Source organism: Anabas testudineus, chromosome 4 (assembly GCF_900324465.2).
Source record: "Anabas testudineus chromosome 4, fAnaTes1.2, whole genome shotgun sequence".
In the NCBI taxonomy this organism is placed as follows: Eukaryota; Metazoa; Chordata; class Actinopteri; order Anabantiformes; family Anabantidae; genus Anabas; species Anabas testudineus.
Genome location: NC_046613.1, coordinates 936,638 through 953,789, shown reverse-complemented (window position 1 = coordinate 953,789; position 17,152 = coordinate 936,638). Strand labels below are relative to the sequence as shown.

Here is a 17,152-nt window from a genome sequence, read left to right as displayed (position 1 = left end):
TAGGTAACCCGATTGGATAATTACTGCCTGGGTGATTATTTATCAGCTGGCAATAAGTTATTTAACTCAACAGCTGTTAAAACTACTAAAACTTACACTTTTAGTGGTTAAGAACTGTTCGGTGAAAGAAGGTCATGTGGTCTGATGAGTCCAGATTTAACCTGTTCAAGAGTGATGGGCGCATCAGGGTAAGAAGAGAGGCAGGTGAAGTGATGCACCCATCATGTTTAGTGCCTACTGTACAAGCCTGTGGGGGCAGTGCTATGATCTGGGGTTGCTGCAGTTGGTCAAGTCCAGGTTCAGCAACGTTATGTGCCCTAACTGCCTGAATATACTGAATGGTAGATCAATGGATTTTTTCTTCCCTGATGTCACGGGCATATATTTTAAGATGACAATGCCAGGATTCATTGGGCTCAGACTGTAAAAGAGTAGTTTAGGGAGCATGACGGATCATGGATTGGCAACCACAGAGTTTAGACCTTAACTCCATTGAGAATCTTTGGGATGTGCTGGAGAAGACTTTGCACATCATCATCATTCTCATCATCAATTCAAGATGTTGCCGAAAAATTAATGCAACTAAGTTAAACTGCAATAAATGTTTTGATATTGCACAAGCTTATTGAAACGATGAGCGTGCTGTAACCAAAACTAAAGGCGCTTTATTTTTGTTGAACAAGCAGTGTAGTGTGAGCTGAAATTTCAGAAACATATTTTATCGAGGGCAAATATGTTTGTGCAACACAAGTATATAGAATAAAGAAAGTACATTAAACAAAACTTTGGTTCTTGGTATCTCTGTCCTTCCTATTTGCATTCTATTTGACTCGACTAATTTATCTCTCTAGCTTATGAGGAGCCTTATATAGCATCCTTCGTGTATTTTATTTTTACCCATTTAGAAAATTCCATTTATTTATGGTCTTATGGTCTAATGTTAGTGAACACTGTCTAAACAGAGAATCCTCAACATTTATTCTTACCAGATTATGCCATTATCAATAATAACACCAAAAGGAGAAAGGCTGCACTGCTTTGTGCAATTCTGTTAGCAAGAGAGAAAATATGACATAAAGATTGAGATAGCAGGGAAACGTGGGCTGCGTTTCTTTTTCTCAGTGAGGTTCTGTTTTAATAGTTATTTTCACAGCACTGCCTCCATCATTAACTAAGTCAATTACAACATATGAAATATAACTAAATAATATTCAAATAATCTCACTAGAGTTTAGAATGAATCGTTGATTGCCACCATACAGCTGGAACTCAAAACTGCTCAGAAACCGCAGCTGATCAGGGATACACCAGAAAGCTGCTGAGTTCTAAGGCCACAGTTTGAATGGCTGATGTACTGGACTGTATTATACATGAAGGGGGGTTGTTGTTTCCTCCACGGTATAATGTTTTTAGTGCCCTTGATCAGTGGAACCTTGGCAGGACCATGCTTTAGTAACAATACAATTGGATTTAAGTCTGGCCGTTGTTTATTGCCACTTATTCTTTTTGCACTTACAGCAGTTGAAGACAGTGGCCCCACCCAGCTGTGACTGCGTGACAGAGAAGCAAATGTGAGCATAAGGCTGGATTAAGATATCACAGTCTGCCTTCTATGCAGTGGTGCAGTGTCAGGAAAAGTTCACCAAGGCCAAGGCTGTGCTTGACACTTCTTGCCCTTTAATAAATCATAAAACTACACTGGAGGATGATGGGCTGTCTGAGGAAACGTGGGTGGCTTTTTAATATGTGAATCTGCAGTTTTGTCGGCATTTGTGGCCTTTTAAAATCAGATGAATAAATCTCATGAAACTATTTACTAGTCTAATACAATTTGTGTTCTATACGTTTTCCAGTGGCCATGCGTTGCTTAATAAATAGGGCAGAGTTTGTCGTCAATAGCATTATTTTTCCTCTACCAGTGTTTTCTATATGTGGAACAAAAGAGCAGCCCCCCAGGCAGCGGTGCACACATGCCAGGCACGTTGCACTGATGTGAATCATGTCCTTGAATCATGCATGCACGTGCAGGTAAATCTTTTAAGCAGTAAAGCTGTGATCCCTGCTGTCACTCACAGGCACACTGCTTCCAGTCCACATGAGTTTCACAATGCTTCTATCATTTAAATCACTGTTAAGCTGAGCATATTTGGCTACTAGAGTCATCTGAGCTCTGTTCAGTTGGGAACTTGTGCAACCTCACACTGCAGTAATCAGCCATATTATATATCAGAAACCTCATTTTATATTTCTACACAAAAACACAAGATGAATGGAGCTAGCAGAGTTTCCCCCAGTTTACAGTATTTTTATTGAGGTACAGCTAAACATAACTTGGATCATACATCAAGCAAAAATCCTTTTAAAGATAAAAAACATTCAAAGTGCTTCTAAGGTGAAGACTAGGAGAAGAGAGGAGACACTCTGCTCTTCTGAATGACAGTAAGATTACACAGACCATGTAATGACCTAGGAATCATATTTGTGGTCAGTCTCATTAAAGATGTACTTGCATGACTCACCCAATGCAACAACACTGTAACGTCAAACATTAAAAAAGGCAGCAGTGATGACTTGTGCCTGTTGCAATCTTCCATCAGCAGAGTAAATACTCAAACTATTACTATTTTACAGCTTCATTACACAGTACACCTCATTGATTTCCACAGGACGTTCACACGGTGCATAGTGGGCTTCCCCAGTGTTGTTGGTGTAATTGGACTTCTGTATTTCTGTATTGTCCTAAGAATACATGGAAGTAAAGAGTCAGGAAACAAAGATCTCAGTTTTATGGCATCGTAAAGACCCACAGACAGGCCAAATAGTTTATATATACATTAGTAGGGACCTCTGACTTGGGGACTAACTAAGCTTAAGCTCATACTGTCTCAAACTGAATCTTCACATCAACAGTACTCACACTCATAGCACGAATGTCAAAGACCATGCAGCCATTTATCTCAGCGGTTTTGTCAGGTCCTAGCTCAGAGTTGCTCTGAGAGTTGCTCAATCTAATTTTCAAGCCATCATTGGCTATTTAAAACCATTAATTCATTAGGGTTAGTAATTTATCGGGGGGGGGGGGGGGGTTGGGCTCATAATTTGCATACCTATTTGTGTTCCTTTTTACATGTGCAGTCAGGTTAGTATCAAATAATTGTAGTTAATTCAAATTAACTGACATTCAGGGGCCATTTAATCACATAACACGGAAATTACCTGCTGTCACTCCACAGTGACTTAGTTTTCTCTGGCCCACCAACCTCCTAATCACTGCTTTTGTCAAAAGTGTAGCCTTGGACAATACTTGTTTCATTGTGTTAAGAACAGAGCAGTGGAGCCATCATTCAGAAAATGACACACAGCTGAATGTGATTCAAGCCTGTATAAAAATAGAAAGCTAATCACATTGAAAACAGGCAAAGTGAGCTTAGCTTTCATTGCTGCTGCAAAGCTGCTTGAAGGGTAGATGCAAGAGGAGGAGGGTAGAATAGGCAGGGAAAGAAAGAAGCTTGAGGGTGGGGATGGGGGGGCTATAACAGAAGGGCACAGCTGATTTCTGTGGCCACTGTTGCTGGTAAACAAGCTGGGATGTGTGAAATTGTATAAAAGAAAAAGGCCATATAAACAGTGTGGTCACTTACAGCAGATGAAGGAAGAGGGATAGCTCCCTATGAATGCAAAGCCCTGTGGGAGTGACAGAGTGGTAAGGAGAACGAGGAAATGAGAAAAGAGAGGGAGCTTAATGGGAGGAGGGAGGGAAGGGCACCTGAGGGAAATGCACAGGCGGACTTGTGAAGGCGAGAAATGCTGCAATCATTGCAGAGAGAATGGCGCAGATGCTGTAAGGAGTTTTTGAAGTAGGAGGAAACGATAGAGAGGGGGAGAGAAGACTGGGGATTTTGGGAAACACACTGAGCATGCTGGATCACATCCAGGTTGTAGCAAATAGACACAGTGTGAATGAAAGGCTCCAGTTGAGGTGGACATAGACGTCAAAATATATTAAAATCACACATCATTTCTGTCTATCAGTCAGATTGTTGACAATCACAAACAATAGCAGATATATCCATCCTCCTACTGCCATTAAAGCCAAATTTCTTCATCTCTCCAGCTTGTAGATGTAGCAGCAGCACGTTTCACCCTGAAAGGATTCATATCTACCAGGTTGAGCTGCAGAGTTTGATTCCTTCTAAACAAGCCTCCTGAGATTATCTAAATATCCAATAGAATATGCTTCCGTGGCATCTTAAGGTGGGAAATATGTCATTTTACAAAAAAAAAAGGAAAGAAAAAGTTTTTTTAGCTTCAGGCAGTACTTTACTAGTGCCAAAACGTACTACAGAAAAAAGAGCTTACGAGACATGTGAGCTGAACAAGTTATCAAGCTCTATAGCTTTTAGCTGTTAAGGTTTCAAGGTCTCTTCCGTGTACAATTAGTAACAGAGTTGGAAAAGTAGCCTATGCTCAGTCACTTAAAGAAGTGTTGTAACGGGGTGGCTGTGGCTCAATAGGTAGAGCAGTTGACTGCCAATCATAGGATTGGTGGTTCGATTCCCGGCTGCCACGTCACATGCCAAAGTGTCCTTGGGCAAGATACTGAACCCCTAGTTGCCCCCGGTGAGTCAGGTCAGCTGCATAGCAGCTCTGCCATCGGTGTGTGAATGTGCGTGTGCTTGTGCGTGTGAATGGGTGAATGAGAAGCAGTGTAAAGCGCTTTGAGTGCCTGCTAGGTAGAAAAGCGCTATATAAGTGCGGACCATTTGTAACTGGTTAGACGTCAGGAGGCTGCATGGTAGTGTGTGTCTGACCTGGGAACAATTCACTCTAATGAAAGAATAAATGTAATTTATCACCATTATGCCAAGAATATCCTTGTGTGTTGGTGGACTAATGTCAATACAGGACAGAATGTATATATGTAATGTGGATCTGGAAAAAGCATTAACGGCATGAAGTTATTTTGAGAAGTGATGGTCTATTTCAATGGCAAAATGTAAAAAAATAATAATAATTTTGTTTAATTTGTAGTTCTAAACATCTAGGGTGTTTTTACTAACTGTTCCTTTCTCCCACAACATTATTCCCTACGCCTACACAGTCCATCAAGTAGGAGTTATCTAGAGTTATACTGTACCAGCAAATAAAGGTAGTGGTTTAAGCATGGTGAGCAAAACAGTATAGCTCTGATTTCCCAATAACAAGTATTAAATTGAGTGTGCTATTTTGAAAATTGTGTGTTTTGTTTGTGGGCATTTTGCTGGTGATCTACTAAGAAGAACTGCATAATTGACAACAGCAATTAGGTGGAGGTAGCCATATTTAAATGAGGATATTGCAGGTTTAGCTAGTGTCTGCCATACAGTGTCTGGAGAGTGACCAGTGTATACAAAAGAGGTAACTTCATCCAGAGGAATTAAAGTTATTAGAGGGAGAGGATAATAATCAATTTGATAAGTTACTGCAACAAAATCTCAGTATTACAGTAAAATATCACTTTATGGAAAGATCACTCCTATAAATCCCAATACATAAAAGTCACATTCATTCTGTGTGGGCAGAAAGCAGAGTTGGCAGATCATATCGGGGGGCATAACACAAACATGCACACACAAGTACACATGCTCTCTTGAATGAAATGAGTGTATTAAACATATGATTTACTTTTGTAAGAGGTGCAGGTGAAACTTCCTAAAACGGTGTCCTTTAACTCAGTTGTGTGGTGGTTTTCAGATTAAGAACTTTCTTTTGTGCAGCATTGCGCATCTAAATAAATTATTCATTATTATTTTTTATTATCTATAGTGCAAAAATGTGTTTGTCAGAGCGAATGCCTCATAAAAATGTCATAAAAATAGTTTCACTTGACATCTCTAGAACATCCTGACTGTGCCTCTTTGTAATTAGCCTGTAATTTTTTCCTGCTACTGAGTCAGAGAGACGCTAACATAAGCCACATTAGCTGTTTAGCACTACTGTGCAGTTAGGGTTAATTCCTAGGATGTAATAATTTTGAACAGTGGTAGGATGTGTTGGCCCTGGATACCAGAGGAGAAAAGCAATGCCAGCATCTCAGAGAATAATTAAAAAAATATTGATAAGTCTGAGAGAAGCCAGAGTGGAGAAAACTGTATCCAAAAAATCAATTACTATACATACATGACCACATTATCACTGGTCAAGAGCAGCAGAGTGGTGAGTTCACATGAATCTGTAGCTGCACTGGCAGAAATAGAGGAATTGTATGTATTGCTAAATGTACTGAATCCACGTTGATAGGAAAATTTCTGTAACAAACATCTCAGGACCTCCAATGGGATAAATAAGGCAGTAGTTTATTTTCTCTTGCAAAACTAAATAAGCATGTCTACATCAGCACACAACTGATAGAAACTTACTCAAATAATCTAATACATACAGTTCTTTTTATGAATTTCAGATGGGAGGGAGATGTTTTTTCTGGCAGTTGTGACATTGCAGTTGGTTCTCATCTCGAGGTGAATTCCAATCTGACTCCTTAAGATAAAAGTCTGGTGCACAATCTCACAAGGGCAAAGGCAAGTTTCACAAGAGTCACTTTAAGTTATACAGTTTCATGAGAGAAACAAATGTACAAGGATAACTCTCTGGACAATTGTCATTCATCAGATTTCTCAGTCAATTCAGTGTATGTGATGTACAGATGTAGACAAGATTGTTGAAACCCTTCCATTAAAAACAGAACAATCCACAACGGTAACTGAAATAACGTAAAAAATAATAAAGAAAAATATACAAAAACATTGCTTTTAAATTGTGGTTCAACAAAAGAACTATAAAAACACACTGGCTTGGACAAAAATGATGATACCCCAAGAAAATATTTAAAATAATTTGACCATTTGAACATGTTAAACTAAAGTGTGTCCTGTAATTAGCATCACAGGTTTCTTCAAACTGTCAGTGTGCCTATTTACTGGGTGAAAAGTACTCACTGTGCTATTTGGTAACATGGTTTAATACACTGAACATGGATCACAGAAAGCTAAGGAGAGAGTTGTCTCAGGAGATTAGAAAAAACATTATAGACAAACATGTTAAATGTGAAGGCTATCTCTAAGACCATCTCCAAGCAGCTTGATGTTCCTGTGTTTCCTACAGTTGCACATAATATTCAGAAGTTTAAAGTCCATAGGACTGTAGCAAACCTCCCTGGGCGAGGCAGCAAGAGGACAACTGATTACAAATTGAAGATATATATGTAATACGAATGGTAATCAAAGAGCCCAGAACAACTTCCAAATAGATAGTTAAAATTCCAAGGTTTAAGGTACATCAGTATCAGAGTGCACCATCAGTCACTGTTTGAGCCAAAACTGGCTTAATGGAATGCAACCGAGGACTCCACTGTTGAAAGCAAATCATAAAAAAGCATAAATATACATATTGATAAACCACAAAGCTTCTGGGAGAATGATGAGATGAGACAAAACTCTGACTTTTTGGCAAGTCACAACATGTTTACAGATGCAAAAATGAAGCATACAAAGAAAAGTACACTGTACATAATGTGAAACATGGAGGAGGCTCAGTTATGTTCTGGGGCTGCTTTGCTCAAATCTGTGCAGGGTGAAATGAAATCTTAAGATTAGCAAGACATTCTGTAGAAACATGCTGGTCAGTGTCAGAAAGCTTCGTCTCAGTCACAGATCATGGGTAATAACTCAAAACGCAGCTGAAAACACACAAGAATGGTTAAGAACTAATCAGTCAACTATTCTGAAGTGACCTACCATGAGTCCTGGTCTAATTCTTAATAAACATGTGGAGAAGGCATCCTTCAAACCTGAGACAGCTGGAGCAGTTTGCTCATGAGAACTGGGCCAAAATACCTGTCGACAGGTGCAGAAGTCTCATTAAGAGTTTTTGTCCAGGTCAGTTTCATTGGTTTATTTTTTGTAAACACTTCTGTTGAACCACAACTCAATACAATGTCTAATTTAGTTAAAAGTTAATTTTTAGTAATTTTTTTTTATTTGTATAACAATTTTGTCCATGCCTGTATAGATTAGTGTCATCAAGTGAATGCCAAGCTCTGAGCACCAACAATCTCTTTTTGTCTTCTTGTTGATTGGTGATATTTTCTGTTGTGTTTGAAGTGGCCATCGGATGCCATCAAATGTCAGTTTTTACTAGCTTTTAAACATAAACATGCACTAAGTGTAAAAACAGGCTTTGTAGAGTTAGATACTGTATGTCCATCCATAAGACCATCCTCTGTCAAAATGCATTTGTTTCATTTCAGCATTTCACAACATGACAAATGTTCAATAAATCTCTTATGGCCACAGAGTTCATGTATAATTCATTTGTAGCTGTCAGCACGGCTATCACAACCGCCGACAATGAATGTTCGAGTGAAAAAGTGTGTGAAAAACGTGGAGAAATCAGTGAATCAATAAGGAAGAAAAGCCAGTCATTTGTGACATTGTTTTAAAAAGCGTGTTTATAGCTTTCACCCAGAGACACTGCATCCGGAGCTGGAGCTGCTGTGGACAGAGCGCCATCAGGCTCACAGGAATATTCACAGTCTCATTCATTACCAAAGTCCAACTTGATACACTCGTCTCAAAGAACATAAAGTGACAAGGAGCACAGTTTCTTAAATAGATTTTCAACATGCAAATTGATCGATGTAACTTCTACTCAGTGTTTATTATATTGAGAATGTCCAACATCCCACAGTTCTGCACTGCAGCTAGTCAGTAATTGAGATGGAATCCTTTTTTATGGAGAACTAAAGTAGTTTCCTTTGAAAGTTAACGATGCAGTGATATTTTCTAATGCTGCAAGAAAAGATTACCCCTCTCCAAAGGCTTTTGGGGCACTAAACTGGTTTTAGACAGACAGTCAGGTGGTTTATGATGTTAAAGGGGAACTGCACAACTTTGTCAAAGTCAGTCAGTCAGTCAGCATGAGTGCTGCTGTGTCAAGCCACATTATTTGAGAATTCGTGACTTAGACTCCACACACACTGCAGATTAATAATCATGTCTGAATTACAGCAACAAACATATCAAATCCATGGTTTTACAGTTTGATCCATGCTCTTAGAGACCAAAGGTTAAGGCATGTTAGGTTTGATACTACTATTTCTTTTTTTGTTTATTGTCTCTCATGAGTCTCTCTACACAGAAAATGTGAAATATAAAATGTAAACTATTGTTTACAACAGATAGTGGCAAAATGGATATTTATTCATACATAGGAAAAGTGATGGGTGATAGTAACAAATGATTTGTTTATACTGACTGCAGGATTAAATTTTCCCCTATTTATATTCCACACTACATTGCTACATAGCTGTTGGGGAGGACCATTTCTCTTGTGTTACTTTTACTTTAATGTCAGTACAACTGATAAGGCACATTTTTCTCCATTACTTTCAACCAACAGCTTTAGTTACTAGTAGTTTTTTACAAATGTAGAATATTTTAGAATAGAATATTGAGCTTGTTGGAGATCAATAAGAAACAATCAAAATGACCAGTGGTCAACACACTAAAGTGTAAATGATATTACAGCATCAGTCCTTAATTTAGTGGTTCAACAATGGTTGCTGGTGCTGCAACACCTAGTACTGTAAGATCCCAAAATTTACACTTAACAAAATGTTAAATAGGGGTTGTAAATGCAGTTGCACAGTTGTTTCACAGTAGTCTGCATTAGCTGAGTCTATCACACTGTGCAAACATGTCACACACGTTAATCATTTCTGTTTTTGAATGACAGTTGAGTTTTATGATGTCTTGGACATTATAGCACTTTCTTGGTTTAAGTGATTGATTGGTACTAAGACCAGAAACAGATTAGCCTGTACAAGTGATGGATAGTGATTAATTACTGAGACATTCTGCCTCCTAGTGGCCATGTGAGATGGGACTGTGTGGTTTGGATAGGAGAGGCAACCCTGTTGTTTAATAATGACAAGGATACAGCCAGAGCTGGCCTCAGGTCTACACTGCTGTCCAAAAGGCATAGTGAATTTGTCTGCATTATTGGATTTGTCCTCAAAGGATGTTGCTGATGCGTATCCTCCACAGTGCTCCCCCCACCCCACCCCCCTCCCTGGCCTCAGCGGGCACTTCACAATAAGCTGTCCTCCTCTACTGCTCTCTAACCACTGTCACAATTAACCAACTGCCATCACCTGAAACAGGCTGTCAGAACACTGTGTGTGTACACGGAGCTGACAGGAAAGCACATTAATCTATTATCCAATCCCTCTAGTCTGTGAACACCAGATGAAAGTAACCGAAGCACCAACCCCTTTTTGTAATTGTCGGTGTGTTGGACTGACTTAGTTAGAATGAAATTCTCAATGTCATCATCATTTATGGTGGTGCTAGGACAATTTACCAAGGTAGTGAGGAAGAAAACTCTTTGTAAAGTGAAACTGCACAGGACCCCTTAAATTGCTGTTTATTCTTTTGTTCTTGTACTGGGTAATTGTTATTGTTGTTTCTGTTAACGAAAATATATAATTTTATGACATCTACACAACTTATATCTGAATAAAAACCATCAATAAAACATCTTCAATCATCAAAATTAAATATTCTATTTAATCCCGCATACTTTTAACAATATACAGTATATGCTTTGTTAGCATCACCAGCTTTACTACACAACTCTATGCTATTGCTACACAAAAACAAGAAGAAATAATTAACTTGCAACTGGAAATGTCTTGGCAGAGTTATTATATCTCCTCATATCTCATCATGCAGCAGACTCATGAACAAAAAAAATGTTACATTCACAAAAAAAACTTTTAGAGATATTTTTATCCTAAGTGGACAATTATTTACCACCCAGCTATGTTACCTTCACGTTGAAAAGGAAAGATCTTTGCTGAATAGGCACCATGTTGTTGTATTGAGTTGAACAACACCATTTCCTCTGATATTGTAGCCACAGTCTTGCTGAATTAAGAGTTAACAGGTGACAGCAATCATACCCACAAGTGGGAACCTACATAAGGGATTTCTGGGTGTTACACTGAAAAGGTAGTAAGGTGTATAACTGAAGTTCCAATCTAATCTGAAGACTTCAGCTATCTGTCATGGAAGCAGAGCTCCAGACTTATGCTTTGATTTTTCAGTTTCTGTTTGTTGGAATTACAGAGGTGTCCTTGGAGAGACTTCTAAGTGATAACACAGTACTAGATGGCTTCCAGCAACGGTAGAAGCTGAAGGAAATTAAAAAAAAAAAAGAAAATTGGCAGGTGAAATTCTTTATCATCTATCATAAGGTGTGTGCATGTGTGTGCGGCCAGTGTGTGAAGACTTAAGAGTGCTTTCTCAGTTCTTTCTTCCTAATTGCTCATTTCATAAAAGACACATTATGTTTATCCAGAATGGCAAGAAAAATTCTGTGACCCTCTGGAATGACCAGGTTTTCTGCATTAATTACTCAGAAATTTATGAGTAAAAAGTCAAAGAAGTCACGCATACAAACAAACAGCTAACAGCACACAAATCTTTTTTGTTTTTCTTCTGTTTGTCTTTACTTGTGACTAAATTGAAGATCTGATCCCATCATGTTCATTGTCTCTGGAGCTCAGTGATTGAACTGACTTTGGGTCATCCTCTGGTCATTTGCAGCAGAGGACGTTTGCAGCCAGTCCGTTCTCCGACCCAATCATGGTGAAACTCTACAATGGGATGTCCCGGCAGACTGAGGACCCAGAGATGTTGTGGGTGATGGGCCCAGTCCTGGCTGTCATTCTCATCATCATCATAGTAATCGCAATTCTTCTCTTCAAGAGGTAAGTCTGGAACTGCAGCACAAATACTGCAAGTCTTTAGTTTTTAGCTATTATTTTTTACATTTGGCCATTTTCATGCTAAGTTTCAATATTAATGTAAATCATAGATAGTAAAAAGTATCATTGTGGGGAGGGGGCTGATCTTGAATGAGTCATATCTATAGTGAAAGTATGAGCTTTAAAAAATACAAAATTGCTAGAAATACACCCACATACTTGAAAGAAACTATGCACTCTTCCAACAAAGACAGACTACTCCCAGTAGAGGCCCTCTCGAAAAAGAAATACAGCATAAGCCCCTAAATAAAATAGAGATACAGTGCTGTATGTGCTGTACATTTGTCCAGTTGTGGAATTGAGTCAGAACTGAGAATGAAATCAGTTCAGGTTGGAGAAAGTTAATAAGTGAAAGTATGATATACAATTATTACTGCAAGTGTTTTTCTGTCATTTGTCATAAAAAACAGCAATAGGACCTTGAAGGCAATGTGTGCTCATCGTACTCCTCATGTCATCTAGCTGAGTGATCATTTTAGCACAGTCCAGAGAGAGACCTGCAGCAGTTTCTTCAGTACAGCAGATGTCAAGAACATTTCACAAGAGGCAGGCACCAAGAAATGGTCAGAGTGCAGTGTTTTCTACAGTAGACACAGACACTCATCTTGGCTGAGTCAGCCTTTAGGCAAAGGTCCTCCATGGCATATGGGAGAAAGGCACTGTGAGCTGCCCTGCAGCTCTGCTCTTCAAGGCTAACAGTTGGCTTGTGCTTCCTGTTCCATGGTCAAACATCTGCAGCGGCTGACTGGCCTGATGGGGGCTTCCATATGGCTGCTGCACTGCTCAAATGACTGAATTTGTTTTGTCTTATTTACTTCCTCCTTTTATTCTCTCCATTCTTATATTTGTTAAGAAATATTTGTACAGTTCTGTGAGAAATATGCACATTGAATTATGCAAAAACTTTAATTTGTTAATTAGTTTGAACCTTTACTTATCTGACGGAAATGTAAATACAGTATATACACAGTATACATTTACGACTGCGTTACATAACCTTTAATTCTCATGACACTTCTTAATTGTTTGAAAACTGAGGATACTGGTTATAGCAGAAAGCTGAGTGTTTGCTTATTCTTGTTGGATACCACACTTCAGCTGCTCAACTTTCCATATTTACTCTTCTTCACTTTCAATACGAGACAGTAGGCAGCCAGGACAGTCAAGCATGTGCACTTCATCTACGTGCAAGCAGTTCTTCTCTGTCTAAAACCTCAACATATGCCTTCACAAACATGCATGTCAACCCTGCCAAGGGCATTGATGTATTTGTTATTCTATCTTTCAGTCAGCCTTTGGTTTCCATTTGGTTTGTGTGGTAATCCAGAGGTTTGCTGTCTCATATCTGACTTAGGAACAGGCTTCTGAACAGAGTTTCATCTGGAAACTAAGCCAATTATGAAAGAGCTATGTCAAGATAATTGTTAGATCTACTTCATGCGAGCAGCACTGTGTACAGTTAAAATGTTCCCATCCTTATTTCTGACACTTGAAAGATGCAACTAACTGTCTGTTGATAGCTGAGAAAATCTTTGTCCCTCTTCAGTAGCTTTTGACAGAGAGAAGTGCTAGGGCAGGCTAAACCAAATATTAGAGAGAAATTGTAGGAAAGTCTTGTGACTGAGCCAATAGTTAGCTCTGTGAGTAATCATCATGTCTTTAACTGCCTTTTGGTGAATGAGCACAAATCTGGGGAAATGTCTACAGTGTTAAGATGGACTGTAAAATGGATTCTTCCCCCACTCTTCCTATGAAAATATAAAAAGTTAGACACAGTTTATTACAGAAGGAGCAGCAACAATCCATCAGCTTTCCAAAAAATATGACCTGTTGCAATATGTATGTGGTGTAAATTGCAGTGTAAGAGCTAATACTGTAGATATTGGAATGTAGTTCCTGGCTCAGTGCTCTCACACCCACAACAGAGCAGAAAGGTTAGATGGTAATTAAACTGGTAATAAACAAATTCCTAAACACACAAACAGATAATGAAAACGACAAAGCAATGGAAAAGGAAATATACCTACTGGTTCTCAATTTGATTTTGTCCCAAAGCTACTGATCAGTGGAAAGTGGATTAGTAGAGATCTTTGACTTCTCATTTGAAAGGATTCCCCAATTCTTACTACAAGAGGAAGAACTGATTGACACCATCTACATTTATTCCCTCTGTCATAACTGGGACAGCTTTCAACAGGGGGGCTGGTCTATGTATCACTTATCAGCCACTTATGGTCCTGTCACCCCATTGAACTCAGCCCCAGGCCACCGCACAGACATTCACACTTACACTTGTGAACGCAATGACGCACCATGGCCAAGTGGAAAAACTCTCATAAACTCAGTGAGTGTTAGTGACTTCACTACTCGATGCAGTTCAAGCCCTATCCAGTCAGCTACATCTGATGAGGATGGGAGTTTCTCCAAGAACTTCAAGTTGCCACTGAGCAGCACATTTGAAGTAACCATGACCTGGGCCCCATTTATAAAGCTGCTTAAACCCAATAATCATATCAGACTGTGGTTGGGATCGTAAAGCAGACAACAATATTTAAATCCACACTGCAGAGAGCAGATTTTTAATGATCAATCAGGTGGTGGAGAGGTGACGGGGTGCAGGTGGAGTGTTAGCACTGCAGCACGGTGCCTCCTGTGCACTGGGTGCGCCTGCTGCCCCCTCATTTGTTCACTGATAAGATTTAATAGAAAAAGATAAATCATTGAAAATGCAGTGCTCTGATTTCCTGTTCTATTAAGAAATGTTTTAAATGTTCTGGTTTTATTACTTCATTCATCACTTGTCACAGCTCTGAGAGTTTGGGATTGGGGTGATGAGTCAATGCCAGGAGTTCAAAGGTTTCAGAATAGTTCATATGAGTCAGTGGTTTCTTTATTCTTCAGGACCTTCATTAAACACTAATTAATGGAGATGTGTTGCTAGGTGAAGCCACTCAGCTGGCTGTGGATCAGATAAGGAGCACAGGGCTCTGTCAGGTGCACTTTCTGTTCACTGCGACACAGTGTTTCACTCCTGCTGCTGACAACTTGTAAATGAATCCTTTCTCTCTCTCTCTCTCTCTCTCTCTCTCTTGTTAATGTCTTCCTACTTTCTGTGGATGCAGCAAACAAGAAAGGTTAGTGCCTCTGTCTGCTGTCCCTCCACTTCATCCCTTAGAGTTTCTCTGCACATTGTTCCCGCTGTGTAAAACATCCTTCTGGCTCATGCTTGTGTTTTCTGGCAGTGATGATGTGAAATGACAGATCCTCGTTGTTTCCCATTCACTTTTCATGCCACCATCCCAGCTTGTCTCAGTGCAAGCTTTTATTCTTTTTTTAGGGGGGGTTGTTGTTTTTCTTACATATATGAGCCTCACTCGACAGCACTTGGAAATGTGTGTGTCTTGTGTGTCAGGGTGAGTGACTACATCTTAACATGTTTCTTTCTTTGAGTGTGTTTTCTGCTGCTTCAGCTAAGTTCAAAAATCCTGCTGATCTTCCCTTCAGAATAATCCTCCCTCAGAGTTTTCTTCACCTCTCAGCCTCTCACCAACAAAACATACGCCAGACCTGAAAAATCCAATCCTGATATCACCTAAAGGCAAAAACTGACATCACAGTGAACTTTTCACTCCTCTGTTTGTGTTGCCTTCCATTATACATATTGACTGTCTTCATCACTAATGTATACATAGTCATTCAGTCATGTTATGGTAGTTTTGTAAAGCAAATGATGCATCAGCTGACAAAAGAATCTTTTTTTTGGCACAACAATGGTGAAGTAAAAGAAAATGTCTCATTAATTCTTCTCACATTCACCAAATGCCCTGTTGCTTAAAGCAATTTGAGGTATCCCTCTGTTTAATTTGCTTTGTCAAGCAGTATCCACTGGGATAGCATCCACATGCACGGCACTTCAGACAGTAGCCAAGCTACAAAGAGTGCACATGTTTCAGTACTACATTTTCAAAATGAGAAAAGTAGTATATATGGTACATTTAGCATCTTTGGCTTTATAAATATACAAAGTGCCTGAAAGTAATTTGCAGTGGTTCATTGTGTCCAGCACTTGGGTCAGATGCTAACTGCTTGAACTCTGACGGCTGCTGTTGTTTTAAGGATTAAGACGCAAATTAAAAGAAATCAAAACATGTGTTTACCACCCCTGTTAGTATATTTGATTAAGAAGAACATACAAACATATCAACTGTCTAATGAAAGGGGTATTTGCAGACCATACCCCCAAATGAGTTCTTGTGCTCTATTAACCATAGGCCGAACATAAAGCACTGAACTTTAATTAGTCACAGCCCATCATTATTATCATTATATTACATTTAGTGTATCCACATTAATATGTCAGAATTTAATCTTCACTCTAACAAACAAACGTTTGGACATAGACATAGATGCACAATGTTCAATAAAAGGAACTCCTAATTAGTTCAATGTCCTCCTGAGTTTACCTGGAAAAAAATATAAGTAAAAAACATATACACTACTTTTTATTTACACGTCAGTCTGATCTTTCAAAGTGGATTGCAAATGCAGTATACGTTAAGTTTTATTGTTTGTTAACTGTATAGTTTCTCATTGTTTTTCATATTGTGTTCTATTTTCCACTTGTGTTGGTTCAAACATTTTTCGTGTCTAATTCTACGAATGGTATGAATTCATTTTCACTGTGGCCCTTTCTAACTCACGTGATTATCTTCTCTAAACACACCCCTTCTACTTCCCCCAGGAAGCGAACATGTCCTGCCAAAGATGACCACATGGCAGGAGTCAAAGACTCACTGCTGGCCCACTCCTCAGACCCTGTAGAGATGAGGAGACTCAACTACCAGACACAAGGCATGGGCACACACACAAACACACACACACATACAAACACACAGAAACACACTGACTACAGTATTAGCTGAAGTTTATTCAAACAGAATAGCCATAATGATCCTGACAGAGATGTGCTTTAGTCTCTCTGATCCTATCAGCACATATTTTACTGGTTACCTAAGGGGATGAATAAAGTATTTTATTATCTTTATTTATCCAACAGCTGTAGAACAAGAAGAACACAAACCTACAGAGGTTATCCACAGTCAAATGAATTGTCCCCATTTTCACCCTTAAGTCAGTACATGAAGGGTGTTTAGGTCATATAGTGCTTGCTATAGTAACTTTAGTAAATACTGAGCAAGCTCAAACCAAATGTTAATTTTATGTAAAGGTTGAGTCTAATTAAGTCAATGTTGAGAGATTTCCACTAATATATCGATATCAATTGAA

At 39.0% G+C, this 17,152-nt stretch overlaps 1 protein-coding gene across 3 annotated transcripts in view; it reads left to right on the top strand.

Annotated features, from left to right (window-relative positions):
• Positions 1–17,152, top strand: part of ptprfa (protein tyrosine phosphatase receptor type Fa) — a 235,933-nt gene that overhangs the window by 192,868 nt on the left and 25,913 nt on the right. For all 3 annotated transcript variants that reach the window (XM_026345312.1, XM_026345313.1, XM_026345311.1), the window contains exons 19-20: positions 11,646–11,809; positions 16,608–16,717. In XM_026345312.1, coding sequence (XP_026201097.1) covers positions 11,646–11,809; positions 16,608–16,717 — 274 coding nt within the window. The remainder of the gene's footprint in view (positions 1–11,645; positions 11,810–16,607; positions 16,718–17,152) is intronic.